The following is a 12,455-nucleotide window of genomic DNA, read 5'->3' on the forward strand; positions in this document are numbered from 1 at the left end:
ATATAAAATATATTTACCAGTTGCACTGGTAAATTAAAAGGCTTTGTTTCAGAAGTGACTTTCTATATATCTCACATTCTCAGTCATTATTATGTTAATTTCAAGGAAGGAAAAATTCGGCTAAGTTTGCACTTTAGTCTCTAAACTCAAGGCAGAGAGGGACGTTTTGAAATTTGCCAGGTCGATGTTGGTGCCCACCTGGGAGCCCCAGCCTGGTGGTTGAAGCGGATGAGGTGGTGGGCCTGGTAAATGGCTCCTGCCCGACTTCCAGTTCATCCGATGGGAGCTCCCGCTCCTCAGCGAAGCGGGTTGCGGCTGGCGGCCAAAGCCTTTTCCCTCGGGACATCAGCTTCTCCCGAGTGTCCCCGAGTCTCTGCTACCACACCGTCCTGTCCGGGAAAAGAACGCTGAGAAGCGGCAGGCGCCCGAGAGCCCCCGGAGACGCTGCCTGAACAACGATCACCTGGATCGCGCTGGGAAGAGCTCGCTCAGCCCCGCCGCTGCCGCCCGCATTCTCGCAGCGGCGGGCCGGGCTCGCCCCGCGCGGCCGCACGCCGGGGAGGTGTCGGGGCGGCGCGGCTCCAGCCCCGGCCGCGGCAGCCGCGCGTACCGTCTCCGCCGCCGCTCCCGCCCCCGCCGCCCCGCCCCGACACAACCATGGCCGTGGCGGCGGGGCGCGGGGGAAGGCGCGGCGGCACGGGCGGACCGTGCCGCCGAGGAAACCGAGACGGAGGGGAACGCTGCGGCCTCAGGGGAGCTAGCGCCGGCTGGGTCGGGGCGGCCAACAGAAGGCCGCCCGCGGCGCGGAAGGTGCGCGCTTGGGCAAGGCAGGGAGGTATCGCCGCGGGACGGGCGTGCACGGCGAGAAGGGTCAGCCGGCGGGCGGCTGCGAGCCGGCCCGGGGTCGGAGCCCGGAGGCGGGAGCAGCCGGCGTGCTCGGGCCGCGCGGCGCGGTGGGGCCGGGGGCAGGTGCGTGCGCGGCTGGCGCCGCTCCCGCCGGCCGCCCCTGGGCGGCTCCGGCTCGGCGGGGCTCGGCTGGGCGCCGGCGGAGCGCGGCGCTCGCTCGGCTCGCGATCGTGTTTGCGCATGACCCCTCCCCGCCTGCGCCCTCCCCTCCCCTCCCCGGCGGCAGCGGCGGCGGCGGCGGGGAAGGTTGGCCTCAGACACAGGCGGCTGCTCGGCGGCGGCGACGCAGTGCAGAGGTGCGGGCAGGTTGCGCTGGCCCAGCGCCCCGTCTCTCCCGCGCCCCGCCTGCCTCCGGAGCTCGCTCCCAGCCGGCGGCCTCCCCGCGCCGGTGTCGGGCCGGCCCCCCGGCCATGAGCGCGGCGCTGGGTGTCCCCCCGCCGCGCCGCCTTCCCCGCCGCCCCCGGCGGCTGCCGGGCTCCAGGAAAGTAGCTTGATGAGTGTCCAAAGTAGCAGTGGAAGTTTGGAGGGGCCGCCATCTTGGTCCCGGCTCTCCACGTCCCCACCGAGCCTGCAGGGCTGCTCCGCGGCGGCGGCGGCCTCCCAGCTGCACGGCGCGCCGCCCGGCAAGCCGCCCAAGGAAGGTAACCAGCGCGCCGCGGGGCTGCGTGGGGGGCCCGGCCCTTGGGGAGGGGCCCAGCCTCCGCCGCCGGAGGCCGGTCCCGGGCCGCTGGGAAGCGGCGGCGGGAGAGGCCGGTGCCCCCGGCGGCGGCGCGGGGTCAGCGCTGGGCCCGGTGGTGGTGAGCGGAACCTCGGTCGCTGGGCGAGCGGGGCCCCGCCGCCCCCGCCCGCTCGTCAGCGCGTCGGCGCCTCGTTGTTACCCCCCGCGCCGGGCCGCGGAGGGGGACCCGCCGTGCTCCCTCCGTCCCCGGGCCGTCCGCCTGCCGCAGCCGTTCGCGTCTCCTCGGGCGGCCGCTCGCCGCGTCCTCCCCGAAATAGGCTCCCCTCCGCCAGCGGCTAAGTAGAAGTGCTGCGCCGGAGGATGCAGCCGCTGTTGCTGGAGGGAGTTGGGCACTTTCGGCATCATGGAGGTGGGAAGAGAGGGGCCGACACCGGAGGTTCGTCCCCATGGGAAAAGCGCCCTCAGGGGCGGCCGGTTTTGCGGCCAGAAGTGACAGGGCGCCTTGCGGCCGCCACGGAATGACTGCAACTTTCTCCTGTCCTCCATCACGCCTTCGATGATAATATTTTTCTCCTCCCTCCCCTGCTCCTCCCCTCTTGTGTTACACCGACAGCGACAGCAGGGTGTTGTGGGTGTTTGCAGGGAATATCTGTATGAAGGTTATGAGCAAACAAGTCCCTTCGCTGTTCCCTTTCGGGTATTGTCTGTTTTTCCTCCTTGTGTTGTGTTGCCACAAGATGTAGCAGTTCTACAGCTAGTGAGTTCCTCGGCGTTTTTAGCTAAAATAACTACTTGCTGAATGCCAGTTAGTGGCGGAGGAGAACTTTTATGCACAGATGCTTGCATACCGAGCAGTTGTATAATATTAATTGATTTGCCCCAGATTAATGAATACCATGTAGCATTTCTTGTAGCATCTGCAAAACGTCATCGCCCAAGCAGGAAACTTGCTAACTTAAAATAGAAATAGTTGCAAAGATGGAGAGTCTTTGTTTTTTAGGTCTTCCTGTGGTTGGTTGCTTGCTTGCTTTTGGGGTTTTCTTGGTTTTTTTTTATTTGGTTGATAAGCAATGTAGGGACTTAGTAACAGGGATTCGACATCCTGGAAATGTATAATGCAGTCTGCTTTCTCCATTTTCCACACCAGTAGTTGTCAGACTTGTATCACTCTGTGTCACTTTTGCACACGCTCCTGCAGGTAGATTGACATGAAATGCTCTAGAAAATACCTGGGAAGGAATTATGGTATATGTTAAAGATGCTGAGTAAAGTGGCAGGCATTTTGTGCTCGTCTTCTCTGGGAAGCCAAAGCTGTTAGAAAAACCACCACCGGCAGCCAAATTCATAGTTCTAAGTTTATTGAGAGCAGGTTTCTTCACTGTTGCAACTCTTGTTAGGAATATGCATGCAGATAATATGTATATGTAGGATATTTTTGGATGTATTTCAAATACCTGCCATATAAGTTTGAAATTATTATTGCAGTATAAATTATGTATCTATTTATTAAAAAAAAATGGTGGTTCTTGAGCAGCTCTGTTGAGACAAGAAAAATATTTTTTGTGAAGCTCATTTTTAATATGATGATTATGCTATTTACGTTTTTCTTTCTTGAAACTCGGGCTGTTGGATTTTTCCAGGTACTGTAATTTGCATCCCCTAATACAGATTATAGGTTAAAAGTAATCAAAACCTTGATGTTTGCTTGGTACTATAATGTGTTGTATTTCCATGGTGTTCCTTGGTTGTGTTTAAATTGTGTGTCCTCACTAGGTAGCTCTCTTTGAAAATGAGCATAAGCTGCCATGCTTGGATTCATGTTTTGCATTCATGCTTGTGGGATGTTATCAAGGTATCTTGCTTTATGTATATCTTGCCAGAAATCAATAGGCCCTGAAATATAAATACATTAGAATATTCATAGACATTGGCTTATATATGTTAAAGACTGATGCCAGATCAAGCTAATAAGCAAGGAGTATTTGCAGTACGGTGTGTTTATAGGAGCCTGGGTAGTCATCAGTTCCAAACTTGTGATACCTGCTGATGTTAATGGAGCTTGTGAGTTTTGGAGCAGTGCACAAGGCTGCCGGCCCGTACTGGATCCCAGCTGCATTGCTGCTGGTGCCAGTTTGGAGTGGGTAATATTTACCATACAGTGCATTTGGCACTTGGGCAGAGCTTCTTTCCCAGCCTGGCCTTCTTGTTTGTGGATTAAAATCCTTTTGGTTGGCTCCTATGAGAGTTATGTCCCTGTTGCCTTTGGAAGTGCAGACCTTCACAGGGTGTACCACGTGTGCTGTGGTTGATCTGAGCTCACTTATGAAGGTCTGGTATCAGCTCACATGTCTCACATGGGCATTTGAAGATTCTGGTTTATTAAGAACTGAAACTGTCTGCACCTTGATTTAGGAAGTTCTAAAAGTATTTTCAGAATCTCTAATAGGAAAAAAGCAAGAAAGAAAAGCTCTGGCATAGATAACAATTGCACAAACACATTTTAAAAAACTGGCAATATCTTGTCAATATCAAGAGACTACTTGGAAAGTATGGGTGAAATTAAAGGAAATAATATTTTAAAAATATTTTAATCTTTTAAAATGTGCTGCAACATTGCAGCAACATTTTCCATTGGATGCTATCTTCTATATCTTGGTCTAGAGTGTCCTCATGGCTTTGCTGTATTGATTTGATTTTATGTTTTGAGGTTTTGAAATGAAAAGACTGGGATGGACTTGAATACAGTTACAGCTGTACATTTTTACTCTATAAGAACTATCTCTTGTTTGCATTTTAGTGTAGCTTGTAAATGTCTGTTGTTCTGTCAGTTGTTTTATATTCCCATAGCTTATGTGTGGTATATGTGGTCACTTAAGAGCCCTGCAGTAGATGTTATCAGGAGTTTAGGAGGACTGTTACGTGGTATTATTTTACATACTGTATGTGTGGTTGTGTGACTGAATCTTTTGCCATAGCTCACATAATTGCAGTCACACCATTTCCTGTTTGAAGTTTCTTTACTTTTGTCTGCTTTATGTGTGTAACTAAAAATATTAAAGCACATACCTGCAAAATGCTGTTTTGTAAATGGAGAATGTTCAGGCCAATGATGACAAGGCAGAGTCAGAAGAGAGTCCATAGATTGTCTTGTGTTGGAAGGGACTGTAAAGATCATCTAGTTCCAACCCCCTGCTATGGGCTAGGACACCTCCTACTAGACCAGGTAGCTCAAAGCCCCATTCAGTTTGGCCTTGAATACTTCCAGGCATGTGGCAGGCTCGACTCCACAGCTACTGGAGGGTCAACCTGTTCCAGAGTCTCACCACCCCCAAAGTAAATAATTTATTTATAATATCTAATCTAAATCTACTCTCTATCCATTTAAAGCTGTTGTCCCTTATCCTGTCCCTTCATGCTCTTATAAAAAGTCTCTGCCCAGCTTTGTTACAGGCCCCCTTTAGGTACTGGAAGGTGCTGTATGGTCTCCCTGGTGCCTTCTCTTCTCCAGGCTGAACAGTGCCAACTCTCTTACCTGTCTCCATAGCAGAGATGCTCCAGCCCTCTCATCATCTTCGTGGCCTTTGTCTGGGTTTTTCCAGCAGGTCTATGTCCTTCACTGCTCTGCAGGTGGGGTCTCAGCAGAGTGGAGTAGAGGGGCAGAATCCCCTCTCTTCACATTATAGACATGCTGCTTTTGGTGCAGCCCAGGACATGGTTGGCTCACTGGGTGGTGCTGCAGTGTCTGGTAATTAAGCATAATGCTTTGTAAGTTATTTTTTATGTGTGCTGTTGGCTTTTAATACTCTGCTAAAAGCAAAATGGAATGCCAAATAGAACTTTGAATTAACACAACAGGAATGCAAATTTCAATTTTCAAATTTTAGCCCAAATTTATATATGATGGCAAAATAGTAAATAAACTTTCGCCATGTATTGACAGTCTTTGAAGAGGTTATATTGTATGGGTAGCACATTTTGTTGGTGACTTTCTTCCTAAAATTTGATAAATGTGTATTGTTTGTATTTATTGTTACCTAAAATGTGATGGTGATTGTGTGTCTGAGCACAAAGATACAGTTTATTTCCTCCTTAAGTTTCCAGTCTAGAAAATGCTTCTAGATGCCAGGTTACATCTGTATGCTACATACAATATATTAGTCCATGAATATGAAAGCATCCTGAATCTTATTAAAACTTCCAGGGTTGTTGTTTTCTGTTGTTTGCACATAGTGCAAAACCTCAGCTACTTTATTTGCTTTAACAGGAAGTTCTCAGTAAGTTTGTTGGCTTTTATCATTCAAGTGTAGATTAAAAATTGTATGGATTTGGTCAGTTTATATGGGGGCAGAGAAGAACAGGAACACTTTTTGTATTTAAAAATGGTGGCACATTTTTACTCAGAATGAGCACAGCAATCATAAAAGGTTATTTAGGCTGGCTGTAGCATGAACAGGTGTTGTCTGAGATAGATGTTGTGCCAGTGATACACACAAATTCTAGCTTGTGATATTATTGCTGGTTTTGTTGAAGATGTGATTCTCGTAGTAAGCTGATGCTTATGCCAAATTCTTTGGAGATCTTGTAGCATGTCCAAATGAGAAATGGGAAAGGAAACCTTTTTTAATACAAATACTTTTTTTAATCTGGTTTTCTAAAATGCAAGTGCTGTAGCAAATAGAGTAAATTAGTTCTTGGCCAACTGTTTTGTTTTAATTCTGTTTTATTCTGCCTGGAATGGAATTTCCCATTAACCTAGTCCATTTTAAATTGAGAGGGAATTGACATAGGGACAGGATGTTTATATTTATTATCTCCATTCAAGTAAAAAACTTGCTATTTCTGTCATTCCTTTTTTCCCTTCTCTATGTTTTTTTCTTGTTTGCTTTTTCTTTCAGCAAGTAATGTTTTTCTCCATCAAGCCAAAGTAAACTTGCTTGTTAGTAATAACTGTAGTTTGTAGTTAGTATTGACATTTCTTTGGATTTTCTTATAGCCTGATAATCCTAAATGATTGCAAAATACTGTTGTGACTGCTGGGAAACACTACTGCATCATGATCAAAGTTAGTTCTATAGAATTTTGCTACCTTACTTTTGAGATTATGGAAATATGATAGGCTTGAATAGTCCTTTATGTGTTCTTGTATAAGGACACATTTTTGTGTCTTTTTGTGTTCTTGGTATAAGGTTGTGTTTTGAAGTAGTTCTTGCTCCCAATCCATTTACTCCCATACAAAATTATTTGCTTCCATGCTGCACTTTTTTTCACAAGAAAAAAATGTCAAAGTTAGTAAATTGTTTTTATGCAGTAGAGTAGTTCCTGAATTGTAGCTAAAAAGCATAAAAGCACACAAGTGGGAGGAAGAAAAGCTTTATGAACTTCTTTCTGTTTGGCTTGGTGTGTTTCAGCTATAAAAGAGGAAAAGGGAAATTTGGGTTGCCAATTGCTCTGAGTGGATATGAAGGTGGGTGGAGGAAGAAGAGTGGTCAGGGTTTCTGTTGAGAATGCCAGTACTTCAGTTGTGATCGTTGGAGAGCAGTTAAACAGAAACTGGCCACCATATTATAACCCATTTTTTCAGGTGTTGCAAGTGGAAAACCTCTAATAGTTGCTGAAAATAACAAGAAACAAGTACTGCACTTTGTGTTCAGTACTTAAGGACAAAGTTCGCTAGGAGTAGGGGAGGTATTAGTGAGCATCAGAAGGTATTTTGGATCCTACATTTCCTATCATCTTGACTCCATCCTTATTTGGGATAGGAAGTAAGGGTCTGCTTCCTTCCCAGGCACCTTCTCTCAGGAGGTCTTACTCCTTTTTTCATTCCTGAGCAGAGCAATGGGATATACCAGCAGAAAAATCTTGGCACCTAGGCTTTTCCTGGGGAGGATGTGGTAGGTGGCAGGAACATGACTGCTTGTAAGCTTTAATTCACCTGAAATTTAGTCCTGGAAGAAGGGAGCAGAAGGTCTTAAGTGAAGTTGGACATGCTGAAGATGCTGGGGGAAGACTGGGACTGTGCAACTCTTTGGCATGGGTCCGTGCTGGAGGGATTGACTGAAATCAGAGTGAAATCATATTATTAATCATGACTTAAATCAGTGAGCAGGAAACCCTGATTAAATAATTGTTTTTAATTTTATTTTGCATTTATGCTTAATTATTTTTCCTAAAGAAAAGTTGATTCTAATTGGTCTAATTTGATCATACCTCTTGCTAGGCAGGAGGGGACACAACTATATGCATTTATTTAAGGAGTTACACTCCTTAGATTCTTAGTGTTTAAGAAGCGTAATTCCCATGCTTTAGACAGCTTTTAGCTACCTTTGTTAGTTAAATAAAGTGAATTCTAATTGTGCTATGTACATAGTAAGAAACAAATATATCCAAATGTGCTTTGCATTTAAACCAGATAAAGGAGAATTGTCTGTAGTTTCTGAAATGAGTAAATTGCTTCTGGTCACTGTGCCTTTTGAAATTTGGAGTTAATAGATCAAATCCAGTCACCAGTCCTCTGTGTTCATCATTTGGAAGAGAAAGCCAGGCTTTCCTGCTTTCCAAGTGGTCGGTTGCTCTTCAGCAGTTCTGGGTAAACCAACTGCTGAAGTGGTTGAATAAATGAAAATGGCCGAAGTAGTTGCTGGTGAAAGCTGACAAGTGCTTCAGAACTCCAATTCAGGCAGCTCACCCACAGCTTTCAGTGATTTGATGGTCTGTCTGCCAGCAGAGCATTCAAGTTTATAATGTTTGAATATATTTTTCTCTTTTATGAATTTAATAGATCATAAACTTTAAATCTCACCATAGATTCTTATTGCTTCAAGCTTCAATTAAACATCTAGTGCTGAAGTATATTTTAAAAATACACAAATAAGAAAAATTGCTCAATAGCTTTAGCTGGAAAAGCTCTGAAGCTGACAACTGTCCTCCAAGGATTTAGAGGGACAGCTAGTGATTGTTGAGTGACTACACAACTGTGACAGGAATCTGGTCACTTCAGAGTGGGAAAGTTAATTTACTGGAGCTTTTATGTGAAACTGGACATCATGGAGAATGTTGGTATTCCCTAGGACCACCTCTGCTTGCTGAGAGGTGACAGCAGGAGCATTAAGCAATGTGTCTTGCCTCATCATATCTGCAGTTTTATGTAGGTGGAAACTTACGGCTGCAGTGCTTTCTTTATAATGTCCTTAAGAACAAAGCACTCTGAACTTCATATTTTAAGAGACGTGGATGATGGTAAGAAACTCCAGAGTGCCTTTTACAGGAAATGAAGCCTGACCATAGTTATTTGGGGGATTGAGGAGTACTAGATTCCATTCCTATGGACTTCTAATAGATCTATACCTATAAGAGAAAAATAACTTTTTTGAGGAATAAAGGAAATCCTGATGCTTTTAGAAAAATCTGTTGTATGATATCACACACCCCCAGACTTTTAGCTATTTTATTTTATAACTACCTTGAACTGAAAGCATGTAGATACTTCAAACACTGTGTCTTGCATCTGTAACTTTTGGTGGATTGTTTTGGTTTTTTTAATAAGTAAACAAACTTCTGAACTATATGCTGAAGGGCAAGAAATTAGAAAGTAATCTTAGAAATATATGAGATTCGTAAGTCCTGCAAATCTGAAACAGTATAATTTAGATTCTGGTCTTCCCACTGTGGGACTCTGATGCACTTGATCATTTAGATTGAGCAGCAGAGGTGTTTCCATTTCTGTTCTCCACCATGGAACTCTTTGGCCTCTTGGTCCTATGGAGACAAACTCAGATGATGCTTCAAGTAGGATTTGTAATACTTCTTTTTTTCACTCCTGTGGCTTAGACTAATCCAACCTGTACAGTGCATAGCTGTATTTGGTAAATACTGTTTTTTTCTAGTTAATGCTATGTTCTCATAGGTTCCACAGTTTTGTCCTTAATTTTGCAACAGTACTTTAGCCAATTTTAGTGTGTATCCTAATCCCCTCTTGCGAACTACTTTGCCTCTCAAGGATGTTAAAGCCTTTTCTGTTTCCTAGATTATTCTTAGTAAAAGTGATGAGAAAAGTAGTGTCCTTTAAAAAGTTGATATTTTCGTTATAAAGCAATTGAAAATAAAATCCACACATTATCAATACTAATCACTTTAACATCTGTAGAATAGTCAAGAGTGCTGGTGGTCTAAGGAGTGTGATTATTTTTGTAAAGTAAGTTTTTTATTTTAACTGTGGTAGCAGTGATTATAAAGAGTGGTTTTCTTGGTATTACTAGGGTTTTTCTTTGGGTTTTTTTTGGCAATTCAGTTATTTCTTGAGTTGGTGGCTGTTTGGGAGTGGTTGCTGTGTCTTTGATACATGTTTTAGAAGCTTCTTTACTATTAAATTAATGTCATGATTTAGTTCCAGTAGTTTTTAGTCCCAGTACTAAGATTTGGTAAGAGGCTCTCTTGTAAGCTCTCCACAAGCTTTAACTTTGAATAAAGTGGAGTAATTCTTATAGTACTTGTGTTCTTAGTATTATGAAGAGTCATTATGAGGAGTGGGATTTTAATATTTTAAAGTTACAAGTAGGATTCAAATAGAAGTAATTCCTGAAGATGCAGGTTTAGAATTTTTAAGTGAGATTTAAAAAGCACTTTCTGCTGTGCATGTTATGGCCTCAGTTTGCTTTTCTGAAGTTCATTGCTTATTGAATTTACTTATACAATCAGATTGCATATTGCCTCTTTGTAATTAAATTGTATTATTAAATGATTGTGATACAAATAATACTTAAAAGGAGTTACACCAGTATTCAAACTGAGAAGCAAATGTCATGTTGGTCTTCTTGTTAGGTGGTAGTTTGTATTCTGCATCCATACATGATTTTTTTCTCAGCTGCTTGCTTGATACATGCTACCATATCCAAAACATGCAAGTGGTTGCTATTAAGGAAGCAGCAGTTTTATATATGTCGTGAACGTACATATTTTTATATATACACAAACCATTTTCTCAGTGAACTCTTTTATCGTTAGGAATACTAATGTTGCTGTTAGGACCTTGCATCTCACAAAGCAGTCTCATAAATAAGCTAAATTTACACAAAGATTTCAGCTGCTTTTAAGTAAAAATGTTCTAAATTCCTATTGTTTATTATTACATACCTCTTAAAAACTTGTTTCATTGTTTCGAATATGTAATTTTGTTAAATCTGAAGATGATTGCAGATGGTACAAAGACTGACAGCTGGATTATCATGTTAGTTTTGCCATATAATGAGTTTCAGTTTTTGGTATTTTTGGTATTGTTTGCTTTTAAACAGAAGAACAGAAATGTGTAAAGTTCACAACAGCCTGGCTGTTTATTAGATGATACATTAATACTGTGTTTCTTGTGTTTTCTCCCTATTTCTTATACTTGGAACATATATCATAATTTGGGTACAAAGTAGTGAAGCTGTGACAGTAAAATATCCAGTGAATTACCCTAATAGTGGCGGGATTTTGCTTTTCTTCCCCCCATGTTGTGTGATTGCTAGTTGACCTGATTTGTTCTCTTGGCTAAATCACAACATGCTGTTCTCTGAGCTTTCACTTGTTTTTTTCTTCCAGAGAAGTGCAAACAACAGGCACCAGTCTCTGCCAGTGTCTGACACCACCTTCCTGCTGTTTCCCTTAAATCTTTCTCTTCAAGTTTGTTAGAACCAAAAAAAAAAAAAAAAAAAAAGGAAAGTTTTACAGCTATTTTTACTATTTTTTTGTGTGTGGTTCTTGTGGCTTTGAAATCCCATCTTTTTAAGGGAAGCAAGCAATGAGGCAGCAATACCAGTGACTGTCAGAAGTTGAAGAGTGCGGTAGTGTGCCACCATCCCTGCTATCCCTGGGTGGGATGTGTGCTCTGTCCTACACCACCAGGACACTCAGCCTGCCTTCTCCCACTGCCGGTTTCCCTTCCTGACTGGTGCTGGGCTGCATAGGTGACCTCCAGTACCATTCTGCTTCTTTGCTTCCCCTGTGCTTCTCTGAGCAGTGCTGCTCCTGCTCACTTGTCATGTGTGCATGCTGTTGATATTGCTGCTGGCAGGGCAGTCTGTTGGTGCAGGGAGTGGGTCAGTGCAGTAGGAGCAGGAGCCTTCTGGATGTTTGACCTCCCCCGCTGGCTGGAGGTGCGCTCAGTGAGACCGTGTTCCAAGGATTTGTCCAGGAGCCTCCTCCCATGTCCTGCAGCACATCACCCTGCAGGAGCTCTTCTGCTGTAGTGCTGGGAGCAACGGCGAGTACTTTGTGCACTCAGGATTTCGCAGTCACAGGCTCCTGTGTCCAGGAAGACTGGAGTGGAATGCTTGTTTATCTGAGGTGTCAAAGTTCTCACTGACCACAGCTACCGCTTGAGAAGAGGTGAAATCCAGTTTTAAGGCTGTTGTGGGTAATAGTTCAAATGAGAAATTTTTGGGAAATAACAGATGTTGTTAGTGTTTTTTCAGTCTTTAATGAAATTGGTCATGCTTTTTTAGGTTTAAGTTAAGACAGGTTGTTACAAATGCTTTTTGTTACATCCATTGAGTCATGGAATTTATTTGCTTCGTTATATCAGTGATCCAAAGATAGTGAGTGGAAGAGCTTATTTCTGAAAAAGAAGCCATTTTTAGTGGAGTTTTCTCATTTGGTAAATAATTTTGTTAGTATGTAGTACTCACAGAACAGCATTTTGTTGTGTGAAAGCAGTAGATGAAAGCAATGAATCAATGTTTCAGGTAACTACTAAAATAGGTAGCATGACTATCTATTAGGGATGGAAAGGGTTTCATTAAAGACTAGACTGATCTTATTTTAACAGTTAGACCCAAACCTGCTTCAGTTATTTGTGTTGCTGTTTGCTACCTTGTATTTAGAAGTTTTCCCGTGG

At 43.9% G+C, this 12,455-nt stretch overlaps 1 protein-coding gene across 4 annotated transcripts in view; it reads left to right on the forward strand.

Annotated features, from left to right (window-relative positions):
• Window positions 1-692: 692 nt before the first annotated feature.
• Window positions 693-12,455, forward strand: part of TLK1 (tousled like kinase 1) — a 68,200-nt gene continuing 56,437 nt past the window's right edge. Inside the window, exon 1 of one of the 4 annotated variants that reach the window (XM_053947245.1) lies at window positions 693-810. Coding sequence is in view for 1 of the 4 variants with exons in the window: in XM_053947244.1 (XP_053803219.1) it covers window positions 1,400-1,547 (148 nt within the window). In the remaining 3 variants the exon portion in view is untranslated. Of the gene's footprint in view, window positions 811-1,137; window positions 1,548-1,969; window positions 2,283-7,152; window positions 7,291-12,455 lie in introns of those variants that run through there. The other 3 variants (XM_053947244.1, XM_053947248.1, XM_053947247.1) reach the window with 3 other exon arrangements.

This window comes from Vidua chalybeata, chromosome 7, assembly GCF_026979565.1.
Source record: "Vidua chalybeata isolate OUT-0048 chromosome 7, bVidCha1 merged haplotype, whole genome shotgun sequence".
Classification (NCBI taxonomy): Eukaryota; Metazoa; Chordata; class Aves; order Passeriformes; family Viduidae; genus Vidua; species Vidua chalybeata.